At 36.5% G+C, this 14,992-nt stretch overlaps 1 protein-coding gene across 3 annotated transcripts; it reads right to left on the bottom strand.

Moving 5' to 3' along the window:
• LOC143882181 (MLO-like protein 14) lies at positions 1–14,906 on the bottom strand. Of its 3 annotated transcripts, XM_077385641.1 has the most exons (17): positions 13,136–14,906; positions 12,728–12,998; positions 9,315–9,372; positions 8,875–9,116; positions 8,525–8,641; positions 8,300–8,360; positions 6,270–6,364; positions 5,052–5,126; positions 4,641–4,726; positions 3,234–3,283; positions 3,021–3,061; positions 2,480–2,650; positions 2,327–2,362; positions 1,665–1,732; positions 1,485–1,545; positions 133–506; positions 1–48 (listed from the first exon to the last, which is right to left on the bottom strand). In XM_077385641.1, the coding sequence occupies exons 2-16, from the start codon at positions 12,851–12,853 to the stop codon at positions 150–152; spliced, it is 1,644 nt and encodes a 547-aa protein (XP_077241756.1). In that variant the 5' UTR covers positions 12,854–12,998; positions 13,136–14,906; the 3' UTR covers positions 1–48; positions 133–149. The 3 variants fall into 3 exon arrangements, with proteins under 3 accessions (XP_077241756.1, XP_077241755.1, XP_077241757.1); XM_077385640.1 differs by having other exon boundaries at positions 1–506; positions 13,136–14,905; XM_077385642.1 differs by having other exon boundaries at positions 1–506; positions 12,728–12,992; positions 13,136–14,905.
• Between the last annotated feature and the right edge of the window lie 86 nt (positions 14,907–14,992).

The raw sequence follows: 14,992 nt of genomic DNA, 5'->3' as shown, positions 1-14,992 counted from the left end.
TGTTAACCTCTATTGATTTCTTTAACTGTGAGGTCTCGTGATGATCAACTGCATATACCAATTCCTATATACATTATGGAGAAACATGAACAAAATCAAATTCAATAACAAAAATTAACAGGAGAAACTCACTTCTTTCTTTTATCTTCTCATCGGTGCATTGAGGCGGATCTCGGCATTGTGATTCTGTGATGACTGGAGGGAGTTGTGGAAGAAAGAGATGCCGATCTCTGAAAGAAAGGCGTGCGGATCCTACTTGAATTCTCATTAGAAGTAGTTGTGGAAGTTGGGTGTAGCTCTATCTGGACGCATGTATCAATAGTGGGATCTTCGAGCAACTTCTCTTCGGAATCTTCAAGGGAGCATATTGTGCTAGTCTCTGTACGTATAGTTGAATCGTCAGTTATGCCTCCATGCCTCCGCCTTCTCCTCGTCTCCTTTCCCCATCCGTGGATCATCTCTCGAATCCTCTGAGGAATCAGTGCGGCTTTGTAATTCGTTCCCATCTGTGGCAAATAGAATAATAGTTGTTTTTTTACGGAAAAATCGGCCGTGTATAAGCTTTGGATATTTAAAAAGGATTTATAGATCACAAGACATGATTTAAAAACTGGACCAATTTAGCAAGATCAACTCAGCAATGTATGATCCAAAATGCCCATTTGTGTAGTTAATAGAAGATCCAGAATAAAAATAAAATAAAGTGGGAATAAGTTCAGAAGGATGAATTGATTTACAGTCAAATCCCTCCAAGATGCATTTTATTTCAGTATGGACTGAAAGAGGGATCAAATGGTATAGTTCATTTGTTTTGGTGATGCAGAAATTGGATGAATTAGTCAGAAAATATGAAAGAGAAATTGGTGAAAATGTTGAATTCAGGAAAAGTTAGTTTTTACTTTCTGTTCTCTTGAGGAAGATTTGCTGAAAGTCAAAATTAGGTGAAAGAAAGGCATCCCAGTTACAAGGCTTGTGCACGGTGACTGTAATTATTCATCCGATGGCGCACACTGGATGGCAATGGCAAAAGAATTGCACGGATCAGATACCCAACAACCCAATGGGTCGGCCTTTCCCCATTGAATGTGAACTGTTTGTTAGACATCTTATTTTAGCTGTCCATTTGCAAGCCAATAATTGGAGAATTAGGATCATCTTCTAGATGAATTTCTTATATGGAGTCTGCCTAACCATTTTGGGACCTACTAGAGGAATGGTTACAAGGTTCTGATCACACAACCAGGGCAACATGTACAGCTAGAGGGATCTGCGATAAAAAATTCTTCTCATGCTTCTTTGGAAAGGAATCTTAGAGAATGACAAACAGGGTACTCAGCTAACAGGTAATAAAATCGAACAATGATCTTTCAGAGTTCCAAGAAGCTTCTGAGGGGTGTTTTCCTCCGAATTTTTCAATTTAGACCCAAAAATGAATAGTGTTCATGATCCAAGTCAATAAAAAAATTGGTGTATCATGACAGTACCTGAGTAACCAACGCATATAGTGGCAAGGTGCTGTAGCTGCAGAGGAACTGTCCAGCAAACCTGAAAATTCAGATGACAGAATGAGATGCCGACCAATTGAGAAGAGATTTCGGAACTAATTCTCGTAATTAAAAATTATCCGAAACCTTTATGATAATGAGCATTGGTATTATACGTACCCAAAAATCAGCCTTACGTATACAAGCAAATGGCTTCTAATAAAGCACGAGTTGTAACCAAACTGCCACTGCAAATAAATCAAACAAAACAGTCAGCTCAAAGAACACATTACAAGTCAATGTTTGGAATTGAATAATATGGTACCCAGCTGAGTCATTCATTTTGACCAGGGGCTTAGCAATGAGTTTGAATAAGTTTTATATCTTAAGGAACTTCAAGAAAATTGGCTGAGTCCTACATAAAGTCAGCTTGTTGAGGACTCACACAATTGTTTCACAACTTGGCCAAGTTTATTTAGTATCAACAATTGAAAAATAGGAACCAATATTCCATTTTTCGGTTTCCATTGTTTTTTTTCTTCTTGTTTTTACTATTGGGGGTAGTTGAAACTGTAAATCATTCTACTTTTTCCTATATCCCATAATTTCTTTTCCATTTTTGATTTACTGTTTTCCCCTCAATTTAGCTAAGCAGACAAGTTTCGTAAAAAAAAAAAAAAAAGAAACTTCCAAATTAACACAGGTGATATGCAGACCAATTCACAATCCACAAGTTGATTTCAAGTTTTCTCAAGATTTACTATTGAAGTACAGTCCTTTCAGAAAAAAAAAATCATCTCTAAATTCCAAACATGGAAACCAAACTGTGGCCAAGAAAGTACCCAGAACCAGAAAAATGAAGCCAGCTCAAATGCATTCTGCAGATGTTCACAGCAAAAAAGAAATAGGCATTAAATTAGTTCGGGTAGATCTATTGACAGAGACAAGAACACATACTTTATTTCCACATCAAACCAAGCAAAAAAATAACCAACCTGGAAAAGAATAAAATGAATAACGAGCAACATTAGTTCTGGTTTCTTAAACCAGAAAAGGTCATCTCGAGGCTTTATCTTTGCCTCTGGGAAGAATCCAGTAATGCCAGCATTCTCCAATGCCAGAGTTGCAATTATATGCTGAAGCTTTGTACCCACTAGAAGAACAAGCTGCATTAGCAGAAAGTCCAGCCTCATAATCTTATTTATAATAAGAAACATATGTAACAAGGACATCTTGTTCAGATTTTTGAGCGTGGATATGTATGGAGTATGGACAGACATTTATTAATCAGGATGGACATGGTTCTATTTTTTTCTATTTTTTTCTTTTTGTAATGGATTATAGTTTTAGATATGCGTTTCTATTTTCCTTCAAGAACCCTTATACTAAAATAAATCTATTTTTATTCGTATAATTTTGTTCGATAGATTTTCTATAATACTGGGACTGTTTGTTACCTAGATGGATGCTGATAAACATGTTTGTGTCCAATTTACATTCGAGGAATACGAGCAATGTATCAGAATAACAACTTACAGCAATGGGTATGATGGCTATCCAGAAATAGAGATTAGATCCTGCATCATGAAATAGAATCTGATGGTTAACTGAAGAAAGCAGCAGCCTTGGTGTGATCAAATTTACAACATGCAGTACACAAGCAGATCTAAACAACAAAAAGAAAAGGTTTCTAATAACTAAAGCATCATGTAGCCAGGTGCATGAGATAAATTTTGAAACATGTCTCACCCTTTATGTTAAACAACATGAAAGCAACAACAAATCCCCACAATGGTCCACTGCAATGAATTCAACAAAACAAGAATGTCAGATAACCCAATTTGCAAGCACAACTACACAAGTACTAATAGGCTCTCCCTCCTCAATGTATTTTAAAGTGAAAATCTTAAGCACAAACTCATAGTGTGGGTAGGCTAAGCTCAGAAATTTGCTGATTAACTTGAAACATCACCAATTTCACTCATGACACAGATGAGTTGACTCAGTTGAAACAGGCTCTATGTACTAAGTCCAAGTTCCGCTTTTTAGTAAATTGGAAAGTTCTAACTAACTTAATTGAGTCAAATTTGGAAATAGAACGACCTATTCTCGCGTCAGACCACATTTTGTTATATAGGTAGTGAAGTAAATAAACGAAACCTATTTTTATTTCAAATAATTTCCCAGGCTTATTATAGATAGCAACAACTAAATCCTTGATGCATCAGAAGATATAGAGGTGAATAAGTACATCTAGATGTAAAGCAATATATCCTGAGCCAATTCACTCTCCATAGAGAAGCAGATAGAAGATACCCCTGCCTCCCTGACCTTAGATCTTCAACTGCTCCGATGTTGAGTGGTTAATATGGGGCTATGGTATGGGGAACTCGGCCAAAATATGGAAACTCGAAGGGCCCAACACACACAATTCTATCCTATCTGAGTCCAAGTTTACCCCATGTTCGAGTTGATGCACGTGGTCTTTTCGGGCAGTAATCTTCTTGGTCTTAATGTAAGCGAGTCAGTTGTGTAAGTAATACGTACAAGAAGGCGGGTCATCAACGGTCACTAAGGAACTGAAAGTGATGGTTTTGAAAGCAATTTTGAAAGCAATTATATTAATAAGGGCATGATAGGGGGCCCATTCATTCCTTTCTCCCGCTTTCTCCTCCCTCTCCATCAACTGACAGCAATTTGGACAGTGAACAATTGATGTTGTTCTCATGTCTCTCTCTATTTTGCATCAAATGTTCCTTACCAAGAAAAAGAGAAGGAAGAAGAAGATTATTTCAATGCCATGAAGCCTCTGAGGAACAGAAGAGCCAAAGAAGTACAAAGATTAGCAATGGACATAAATACCATTATAGTATGCAATACAATAAGCTACATCTATCAATGATTCATACACTAGAGAATGTTAAGAAAGCACATTCAATTTTCCGTACTATAAAAAGAAAACTTAATTTTGGAAGCCATAGGGGTCACAATACAATATACACACAAATAGTTTTCCACACAAACCATCAAATGATAGTGGTAACCATAATTTCAGATCTCAGAAGAATACAAAGAAACTTAATAGGTAGTAGAGGAATAATGCCATATTGTTGAATGTCGGGGTAATTAGCAATTTTTAACAAATTTGTAGCTCACCTCACACCAACTATCATTTTGAATTCTTCTTCCATAGAACGAATCATATAGCTGTGAAAATCGTATCTTAACGTAAGGTGGTGGTTCTGCAGTTCATAAACAAGACATAGAAGTATCAATAAGGTTAGATAATAAAACTCTAACCTAACATCATAATATACAAATTCATGAAGTAATTTGATGAGCATAATTTGCCAAAGAAGTCCCCACTGGAAATAAGGAACTACCTCTAGGTATATGCATGTAATAAACATGATTGGCAATATCAAATGTGGCTATTGTGTCAAACATACTGACCATGGAAAACCCAATATGCTGACATGTAATCACAATTGTTCAATATCACAAACAAATTATTACATAAAGTATAAAGATAGAAGAAAGCCTGCGATCACCCATGTCATTGCATACCGTAATGAAACCCAAACGGAGTGTAAGATAGTCACCACGCACCACTGACTGACCAAATTGGCGGAAGAAACAAGTCTGCAACATAAGAGTACAATAAGAAAACCATCAATATCAACTATCAACTGAACTTAACATTCCAAAGCAATTGTTTCCAGAAAACTAAAATGGTGAGTAACAGAAAATGTATGAGATTAGGATTTCCACAGCTTCCCTTGTTTTCTAAATTTTTTTCCTTTTTAAAAGGGATTCAGAAAAAAATGGCAATTGTTATCGTAATCACCGTGCTAAACTAAATGAATGTGAAAATTAAATCACCAAAGCTGTATTTTTTTCCATGCTGACATCACTTGTGTTCATGTTAAAATAAAATGAAAATCCATCTGAAAGAACGAGTCAACGTGAAACAAAGAACTTACAAATTTGCAAAATTAATCGAAAGTTGATACGATATGCTGGTTAATATTGGATACTATTTTTTTTAATGGTAAATATTGGATACTATTAAAGAGCTCATAAAAGTATTTCTTTCAAAAAAAATAAAGATATTTCAAGTATCGATTCTTAAATTTCACACTTTAAACAATGATGGGTTTTGAATTGTGGATTTGGAGAGATTTCGTACTTCAGATTGGGAGGAAATGCATGGGGTGATGTGCCCGGTCTACACCCACAAGAGAAAATTTACTAGAATCAAACTTCAAACCAGTTAGGTCAGTGGAAAACTTATTAAAATCTGAATTGTCTAGGCTATCAAACACACCTAGGGTCTAGACCAGGGTTTAAAAACTCGTTGACTCGACTCGGAACTCGCTCGAGTCGACTCCCTTTTACCTTGGCCGCACTCCACGTTGCACCACATCCGCATTTTGCATTTTGCCCTACAGAGTCAATAAAAACTCCTTTGACTCTCCCGAGTTATAACCGTATCAACTGCGTCAATCGCATTCTTGGCCGCATCCGTACCGAGTCGGTAAGGATTTTTCTTGGCAGTGTTCCGCGTCAAATCTGCGCTTTTAAACACTGGTCTAGACTATCAGACACTCCTATTTAGCACGAAAGCTATTTCTTATGCTATTCCCAATGAAAGTTCAAAACCAAGCAACAAAAATCCAAACTATACTATGAAGAAGCCCGAGGTTCATTTATTTTATCATTTAGAAACAAAATTATAGGAAAAGAGAAGTATAAGAAAAGCAAGGTAATAATTTATACACCTACCACCCAAACAAGGAATCTGTTTCTGCTCCCAGGATTTGATGTATGAAATTTCACAAACGTTGATTGCCTTCTTAGTGTTAACGCTTTTGTAACCTCTGTAACAACACAATATTAAACATATGTTTTGAACAAATATCAACAACAAGGAAAGGGAAATCAACGACAGATAATGATGTTCATTCATAAAATTGCACAACAATGACACCAGCTATGGAATAAATACTATATGGTGTAAGTAACCATTTTAAACAGTCTAGTTTATCATTTTGATGTTGATAATCTATATCATAGGGGTATAGTAGTTATTTGTGTATGCTATTGTGGCATAATTGTCCTTTTTGAATTTATTTAACGATATAAAAACATGAAGAGGGCTATTCGACCAGCTAACTTCTCTCATCTTCTCCATTCTGCTCTCTCTCTCTCTACATCCTATCTACTGTTACTTGGTATAAAAGCAAGACACTGTCTATTGTATATAGGGATACATATGAAATATGGTTTGTGTTGAATTATTACACAAGTGCGACAGCATATCACTAGATGTTGATAAACCATTATGACTGTTTTTTTTCTGTCATGTAATGGTTTTCGAGTGTATTTGTACTTGTTCTAGCACTTTCTGAAGTTCCATCTTAAATGTCCATTATTTGCTTATGTTTCCACCCGTTTCTATGATTTTTACAGTATTCCCATCAAAATTTCCATATGATACCGGCACGTTGCCATTTCTGTCACAACTGAAACCTGAAACCTTGATTCCGATCAGCACAAGAGACTAGTTGTTACCCTGTTTTAAAGGAAATAAGAAAAGAAGAAAAAAATCATGTAGGGGCAAATAAGAAAAGAAAAAAAATCATGTAGGTGCCCTAAGGAATCAGTATGGCTCCGATACCATGCGAAAATAGGAGGATAAAGGAGGAAGAAGGAAAAGAAGATGACGTCAATAGAGGAGAAACACTAGGAGTTATGTCAATCCCTATTGACCCCACACTACACATATATTCAAATACATTACCAAAATCAATCTCCACAAGCTTGGTTTGGGAAATTTAGTAAAATTTCCATGCAGTTTGGATTGGTGTGGTGCTCGGTTGATCATGCGTTTAGTTGGAATACTATCGCAGGGAAAGATTGTTGTAGCCGATGACATCATCTCTACATCCCTATCTAATATTCCATATGTCTAAAGATCTGTTAAAGTATAAATGTATAACACCAACTCCAACAGCTTAAGCTTTTGGAGTAATTGGTTGTTTCACAAGATCATTGCATATTTGAATTTATTAGATTAAATTTCCGGGTAAACACATAAAACTGATAAGATGGAAAACATTAGCATCAATTAAAACTGCATTGACATAATGATGTAATTGTCGACATACTCATTTTCATACATACAAGCAAATAGATGTGTGCCATTTTCACTAGTAAGAACTGGGTTACAACTTACACATGCACATACATATTTTTGTGGATTAGGTAAAACGTTTTTAGCACAAGGCATCATCAGTACAAAAGTAATAAATGCCACCGTGAAAAGAGAACAAGTCAAATAATGAAGAACTAATGATGCTGCTCATATAGAGTCAGGTGAACTAATACAGTAGCTCAAATGCTAATCTTGCATTTGCAGGGGAGTCTGTTCCTTTTGATATCATAAAATTATAGAAATAAATATAGGAGGGAGATGCTTTTAAAAAAAGCACATTATTTTTCCAAAATGTGGACAGATTTAAATATACCAGAAGGACTTGTGCAAATCAATGAGCTTGCCTCCACATTGAATTGAATAGCTTAGATTGTTAATTAAAACCAGGATTAGAAGGTCCCACGCCATTCAGAATTCTATATGCCCTATACCTAGTATCCGAATAATACAAAGGAGCATGAATAAATGAAGCCACGTATGATTGGTTATAACAAATGAATTTCTAATATTTATCATCCACTTATGAATTTGCATTTTCACGGGATCATCATTTTATTAATGTTCAGTGTTATTCAACATACACCACTAAAGAGCTTACCACTCAATGAATCATGTCGGTCCATGTGAGCCTCATCCTCCCATCTCCTCCAAGTATGGATCTTCCCGCAATACACAATACATTTGTAATTAGTAGGCATCTTCACTATTACATATTTTAAAAGAACTGGTGATCATAATGATTTGAATTTCCCAGGGAAAATCATTAAGTAAGAAAATTTGACATAAACTTGGAGCAAGAGAAATGCCATTTAGACTTCCTAACCTTTACAATCGCCAAAAGCATTGTTAAGCAGCTGTAAGATACATGAGTTATTGCCATGATAAAAATGAACCGATGGAGCTGCTCCAGACCTTCATATGAAACAAATGGCTCACGACCCTGCACATCAGATCAAATTTCAAATGGGCCAAATAAAACATCAAGGCAGCTCCTGAGAATATAGAATTCACAGAGATAATTCTCAAGTAACAAACAATTCTTGCAGGTGACCAAATAAAAGCACATATTGTCAAAATTTTATGAATAGAATGGAGTTTTAATATCAATTATATAAGCAGGATCATTATAGCAGACCACGTAAGTCAGTATTTTTCATGAGTTTAATTACATGCCTCTTTACATGTATTCTGATTCAGACCATCCAACACCCTCCTAAATGAGTGATGAAGGACTGGACCCATCAACAATTTACGGTCCTGAGGTGGCCTTTTTTCATCTGCCGTAGTAACTTCAACCTCAGACCTTGTACATGGAGAGAAGTTCATATTATAAAACTTTGTTTCAATGCAAATATTTGAAATCAAGCTTGAGGTGGCCGTGAGAAGGAGCGATATAAATCCTAGCAGCATAAGTTCTGCAGCACGGAAACAAAAGAAATGGGTCAAATAGAATGGTACGCCAATATCAAGAAACTGCAGTGAAAGGATTCCACCATTAAAATAATTAAGACAGTTCCTTTTCTTACCAGGAACCCTTTTTTATCGGTGCAACATAGGAAAATTTTAAATTTTGAAGAATCTTAAAAAGCTTTCTAAATATCAATGAAACTTACCTTCTTTCATTTTCTCCAGCGCCTCAAATAATGGTTTTCGATTAGTTTTCTGCAACCACTGAAAATATTAACCATAGTAAGCTATCACTAGAAGAAAATTGAAGCCTGTTCAGTGCCAATTTTTTTATAAATTGATTCAGTAGTATTAATCTAACTAGATTAGATTTGTCTTGTGGGACCAAGTAAAAAATTCAGAAAAGAAAATTATTCATGATATTTTTCCAGTCTGGATTTGAATTAAATCAAAAGGGCAGTGATAAATCGACCCCCACCATTCTCTCTCTAAGCACTGCCCTATATGGGGGTCGATTTATCACTGCCCAATCAAAAAAATCAAAAAAATATGTACAGTGACACCACCGGATTCAAACTTTCAACTATCTTTTGGAAAAAAAAGCTACGAAAATCATTAAATATTTGAAGGTGATCAACTATGACATAGAGTCCAAAATGCATTTGTTGTTAGCCCAAGACACGATGTTAGATGAGTCACATTTCACAAACAGCGGCAATTCCATTTGGTTGAAGATGCTAATGCCCACATGAAGAGCAAGAGTCTCGGCCTCTGACAAATCCGTAGTACCAATGGGACCAGACTAGAGTGAAGAATGAAACACTTGCTGTTTCTACACACTCCTCCAAAGCCAACTAACTGGGGGTTGCCAAGGGAGCAACTGTCAACGTTGACGATAACAAGAGGAGGAGGGGGTTGCCATCTAGGAGATTTCATCATCTTAGGAATTCCACCCATCATGACAGTCTTCCAATTCCTAAGAATGTAGTCCACTATATCCCTGGAATTCTTTGTGCATCATTGCCCCCAACCGCATCAATCCTCAAACGTGCGCTGGTTTCTTTCCTTCCAAAGCTCCCACATAACAGCGAATGGAATGAAGTTCCATAAGAATCACGCCCAGGGAGCCCAAACCTCAATTTTTTTAAGACCCAAAACTGATTCCGATGAGACCCAATGAATGTCGAAACACTCGTAAACTAACCAAATGAAGGAAGCCACTGAACAATGTAAGAAAAGGTGATCAATGAACTCTTCCTTTTCCGAGCACATATTATACCCGTACACCAAGTGAAAGTTCTGCGCCTCTTTAGTCTAATCCAACTGAGTAGAAAAGTAAATGTATCATTTCTTGTTTTTTGGCTTTCATTATTCTTTCTTTGTTTTGAGGGGAAAAAAAGAAAAGGAAAAATGCTTCCATGGAGGAATTTCTTTATTTCAGATTTCTTTATTCTTCTCAGTCAAGCTACTTGTAGAAGAACCAAATGGTAAACAAGTTGTATCCCCATCCATGCTTTTATAAATCTACCAATAACAAACAAGTTGTGTGTCTATACAAATTGTCCTCCGAGAAAGAATAAAAAGCATTCAATCATTCTCCCACGATATTATGAACAAAATTTACATGAGAAATATGGAAAGGCCTAAGAGAACATTGGGAACTTCTTTGAAGAGACAACAAAATAGAACATAACTCCAAAGATGAAAGCATGGAGACCTTAGTCACTTTAGTTAATTTTATTCTGTTCCGGTAGGAATTTATGAACATTTTGTTTCGAAATGAATTCTGAAAAACAAGCCAAGTTGAAAAACTTTTTGGTTGGAATCTTGAAAATTCCTATATTCTAGACAGATTCCAGAATTTTGGAGATTCTATCTGGAACACCCCGTTCTGGCCATAATCGACAAAAACACATGGAAAAAACCAATTATGGCATTTTTTTGGTTTTTCCCCATCTTGCCTCTCAAATGCGAATGTTTTATATTTGTTGAGGGGCTTTTAATTTAATATACCATTCCCAGTCAAATGGGAGGGTTAAAACACATCAAAAACTACTCTTTTGAATATATTTGAGATTTTCTAAGTTTCCAAAACTCTAACTGGAGGGTAAATATGACAAGTTCATATAGCATTCACAGTCGAAAGGAAGGGTTTAAAACACATCAAAAACCTGTATTTTGCATATATTTGAGATTTCCTAAGTTTTCAAAAACCCCAATTGGAGGTTATTAAAGACGACTTCTCATCAAGCTTTTGAGCAAGATCTCATACATTGGGCTTTCCATTACATTCTACACCCCGAGGCAAAGTTGCGATTCGAATGAGGTACCCAATTTTTGTTTCTTTTTACCATATTTTCAGTTTTTTTCCTTCAGTAACTCCTTTACGTTAGTAGAAAGGGGCTATCCATTAGTGCATGAGTCAGGTTTAGTCAACCGGGCCATATATAAGGGAGAAGCTCTGGTGCAGCGAGCCATCAGGGAACAGTCCTCGAAAGCAATGACCGGGCACTTTGTGTTATGTGTGTGATCCGATGACCCATCGACTGAGGCAACCACAATATTGGGATCAATCCAATTCCCCGGGCCAAGCGCCTAAAGTATGAGTTGTTTTGGTTAATAGGGTTTGGAACCCTTTCGGAAGGGCGTCTTCCATCAGGTACTACTTGTAGATCAGATGGCTCAACATGGACATATGCTACATTGGTGCTGGGCGAATGCAATACAAATGCTCGCATTTATGGCAAGAAAATTACATAAGGTGGAGGCAGCATCCGATTTGAAGAACATCTATAGGGCATTGGTAGTGACGTAACAGCTTGTATTGCACATAGTTGTCTTTATACTTTAAAATAATTTAAGTCCAGAGTGGGAAATGATGACATCTATTAATAGTGCACAATCAATTGAGTTAAAGGTACTTCCCATTGAATCATCATGGCAGAGATAGTTGGTGGCAAGCATGGGAATAGAATGAAGTCAGTAGGTGAGAAAGCATGGCCGGTGACTTGATGAAAACCTTGAAGCCAAAACATGCTACTAAGTTTCGTTCAACAATATAAACTGGTAAATAAGACTTGGCATCACAGTCACAGAGCTAGTCCTAGTCAAATTGCACATAGCATGGTAGACTTTAAAACTCACCTGCAATTGAAACTAGAGGTTTTTGTTATTTGGGAAAGGTCAACAACTTGTGATCATAAATTGCCCCTTAACCTATCTACTTTGACCAGCTATCACACGAGGCCGCTGAAAATGGACTAAGACATTACCAAACATTAGGTCCAACCTGAGGTATCACAACAACAGGTCCATTCTGAAATAACCGTTGCACACGTAACAGAACTCTACCATAAACTCAACTCCCCTCCTACAATAACTGTCAGTCAAATGAACAACATCCTAATTTTGCAATCATGGTTCTTCTTCTTGAATGTCAAATTCAAAGTAAGCAAGAAAATTTATATCTCTTCAGATTCGAAGAAAGCAAAATTTTTTATGTAACTCTTTAAAGGGTGAAAGATTAAGTATTCACATATCCTTCAAATAGATAAAGCAAAAGAGTACAACCAATTAGAGCAGGCAAAAGAAATGGCAGTTAAATTCTGAAGCTACTTACAGAACTTAAACGATGAATAGAGCGTTCCACAAACAAGGAAACAGCGACAAAGATTGTCAATACAACAGCAACAGACCATGTTGGGGTCAAGGCCAATGACCACATTTCTTCTGCATCTTCTGCCATCTAAAACTCTCCTGCTCAAAGCCAAGGACCTCTGTTCAAGTGTCAATCCACTCTTCTCCAAACCAACCAGCAAATACCTTATTGCCACAATTTTTATAAACTCCTGTGCAGAAAAACAGTTGTCTCTTTGATCACAAAACTGTTCCTGCATTGCAAAAACGATTAGTACAGTGGATTTGTACCTGAGTGAAAGACAGTACGGGAAGCTAAATATCAAACTGTTAAAGCGTGATTTAAATCAAGTAAAATGAGGAGCAAAAAAAAGAGGGCTACGAAACAAACCTTCAAGTATCTTCAATTTCTTCTTCCCGAAAACCAAAAGACTTCAAAACCCCTCTCTGCCTATTATCTAAAACTACCATTGACTTCAAGGGAACTTTTTGGAACTTCTTCAATATACCCATTAAACCCGTGAGGTGTTAAGAATCCGTCCAACAACAGAAATGTGATATCCCCACTCCATTAATGATTCCCCTCAAAGAAGGAAAAGTTTCTTAATTTTCTTCATTAACAAAAGCAACCAAAGCCGCTATTTAACTCAAAACTGCCTATTCAGATATCTCCAAAACCTGGTGGATTTTTAGTTTTACCAGTAGAACCAGGAATATCCTCAAAAGAAGCTCTCCTCCAATTCTCACTGGCTTTATCACCCACCAAAATCGCCATTACCTGTACAGAACCTCCATAAAAGCGCCAAAACACTATTTTACTGGTTTTAGAACTCTAATACCAGGAATTTCTTCAATTAAACTTCAAGCTCTCTTTAAACTGAAAAAACAGATTATTGTCTTTTTCAAAATCCTCTAATCCTTCTCTTTACCTTCCGATCTCTTTCAAATCTCTTTTAATGACTCAGCTTTGTTAATTGCCAGAGCTTTGCTGATGATTTTTTTTTTTTCAGGACAGCATTTTCGAAATTTCTAGAACTCTTCCCTTACTGCTGTCTGTTGGCGTGAGAAAAGACAAAAATTTCCGCACAATGTCTTACAATACAACAGATCTTCAACCAGTAAAATTGCGCGAGATTTTGAATCTGAAAAGAAACTCGCGGCTAATGATGGATTCGACGAGAAGAATGACTGAACTTTTTGCAGAGCAGAGATTTGAATCTTCAAACGAAAAACGTAGAAAATTTTAGTCAGTTCTCACAAGTCTTTATTCCATTGCAGGACACCGTAAAAAAACTCCGGAAATGACGGAAATCAGGTGGAAAATAAGAGATTCGTCACGTAAAATACTGAAAATTCTTTCCTACTGCTACGAGATATTTCAAAACACACTTCCTTTTACTGATATTGTACAATATAGCAGATTCTTAAGCCGGAAAATCGGAAAAAACCAACGGATCTGCTCGTAATGTGACGGATCCCGGCAGGAAAATGACGGAAATTTCTGTCAGCGAGGGTTTCGAAGCGTCAAACCAAAAACTCTTATCACAACTAATAAATTTACTACTAGAAGAGATTTTTCTCGTAATGTGACGGATCTGGCAGGAAAATGACGGAGATTTCTGTTACCCTAGGGTTCCGAAGCGTCAAACCAAAAACTCTTATCACAACTAATAGTTTTACTACTAGAAGAGATTTTTCTCGTAATGTGATAGATCTGGCAGGAAAATGACGGAGATTTCTGTCACCCTAGGGTTTCAAAACGTCAAACCAAAATCTCCGGATTCTCCCTCCCTCCCTCTCTCTCTCTCTCTCTCTCTCGCGTCACAACTATTAGGCAAGAGATTTTTCTCTGTTCAAACAGTAGAAATGGCCGGAAATCTACTGATTTTTTTCTGCAATCTGAAGGATTCCAGCTGGAAAACGATCGGATTTCCTTCGGAAAAAGGAAGGATTCTCTTCGAAGAGATCATTTTATTGTCGTATATGAATTTTTGCTTTTGTTTATATATATTTTTATTATGGAAGAGAATCAAACAGAGGAAGATCAGAAACTCTCGCTGTTGAAGGGACGAGGAAGGATCGGAAAATAAAAAGGCTGTCTTAATTTCTTTACTTTTGACCGTCAGAGTTTACACAGCAAAATCATTGACTCTTGTCTGCTTATATCATTCTAGGTTTACTAAACTATCCTTTCATTTCAAACCAATACAAAAAGTACTATTTTCTTGGGGAGTTGGGGATTGATATT

This window comes from Tasmannia lanceolata, unplaced genomic scaffold (genome assembly GCF_043159265.1).
Source record: "Tasmannia lanceolata isolate RefF3 unplaced genomic scaffold, GAP_Taslan_0.1 ptg000007l, whole genome shotgun sequence".
Lineage (NCBI taxonomy): Eukaryota > Viridiplantae > Streptophyta > Magnoliopsida > Canellales > Winteraceae > Tasmannia > Tasmannia lanceolata.
This window is presented reverse-complemented; position numbering and strand designations above follow the sequence as displayed.

Coding starts and splice junctions, on each gene's coding strand:
- LOC143882181 (XM_077385641.1), bottom strand. CDS start 12,853: ATGGCAGAAGATGCAGAAGAAATGTGGTCATTGGCCTTGACCCCAACA. Junction 8,642..8,874: donor ATCAGAATACATGTAAAGAG/GCATGTAATTAA, acceptor TCTGATGTGCAG/GGTCGTGAGCCATTTGTTTC. Junction 6,365..8,299: donor CCGACATGATTCATTGAGTG/GTAAGCTCTTTA, acceptor GTGTTGTTACAG/AGGTTACAAAAGCGTTAACA.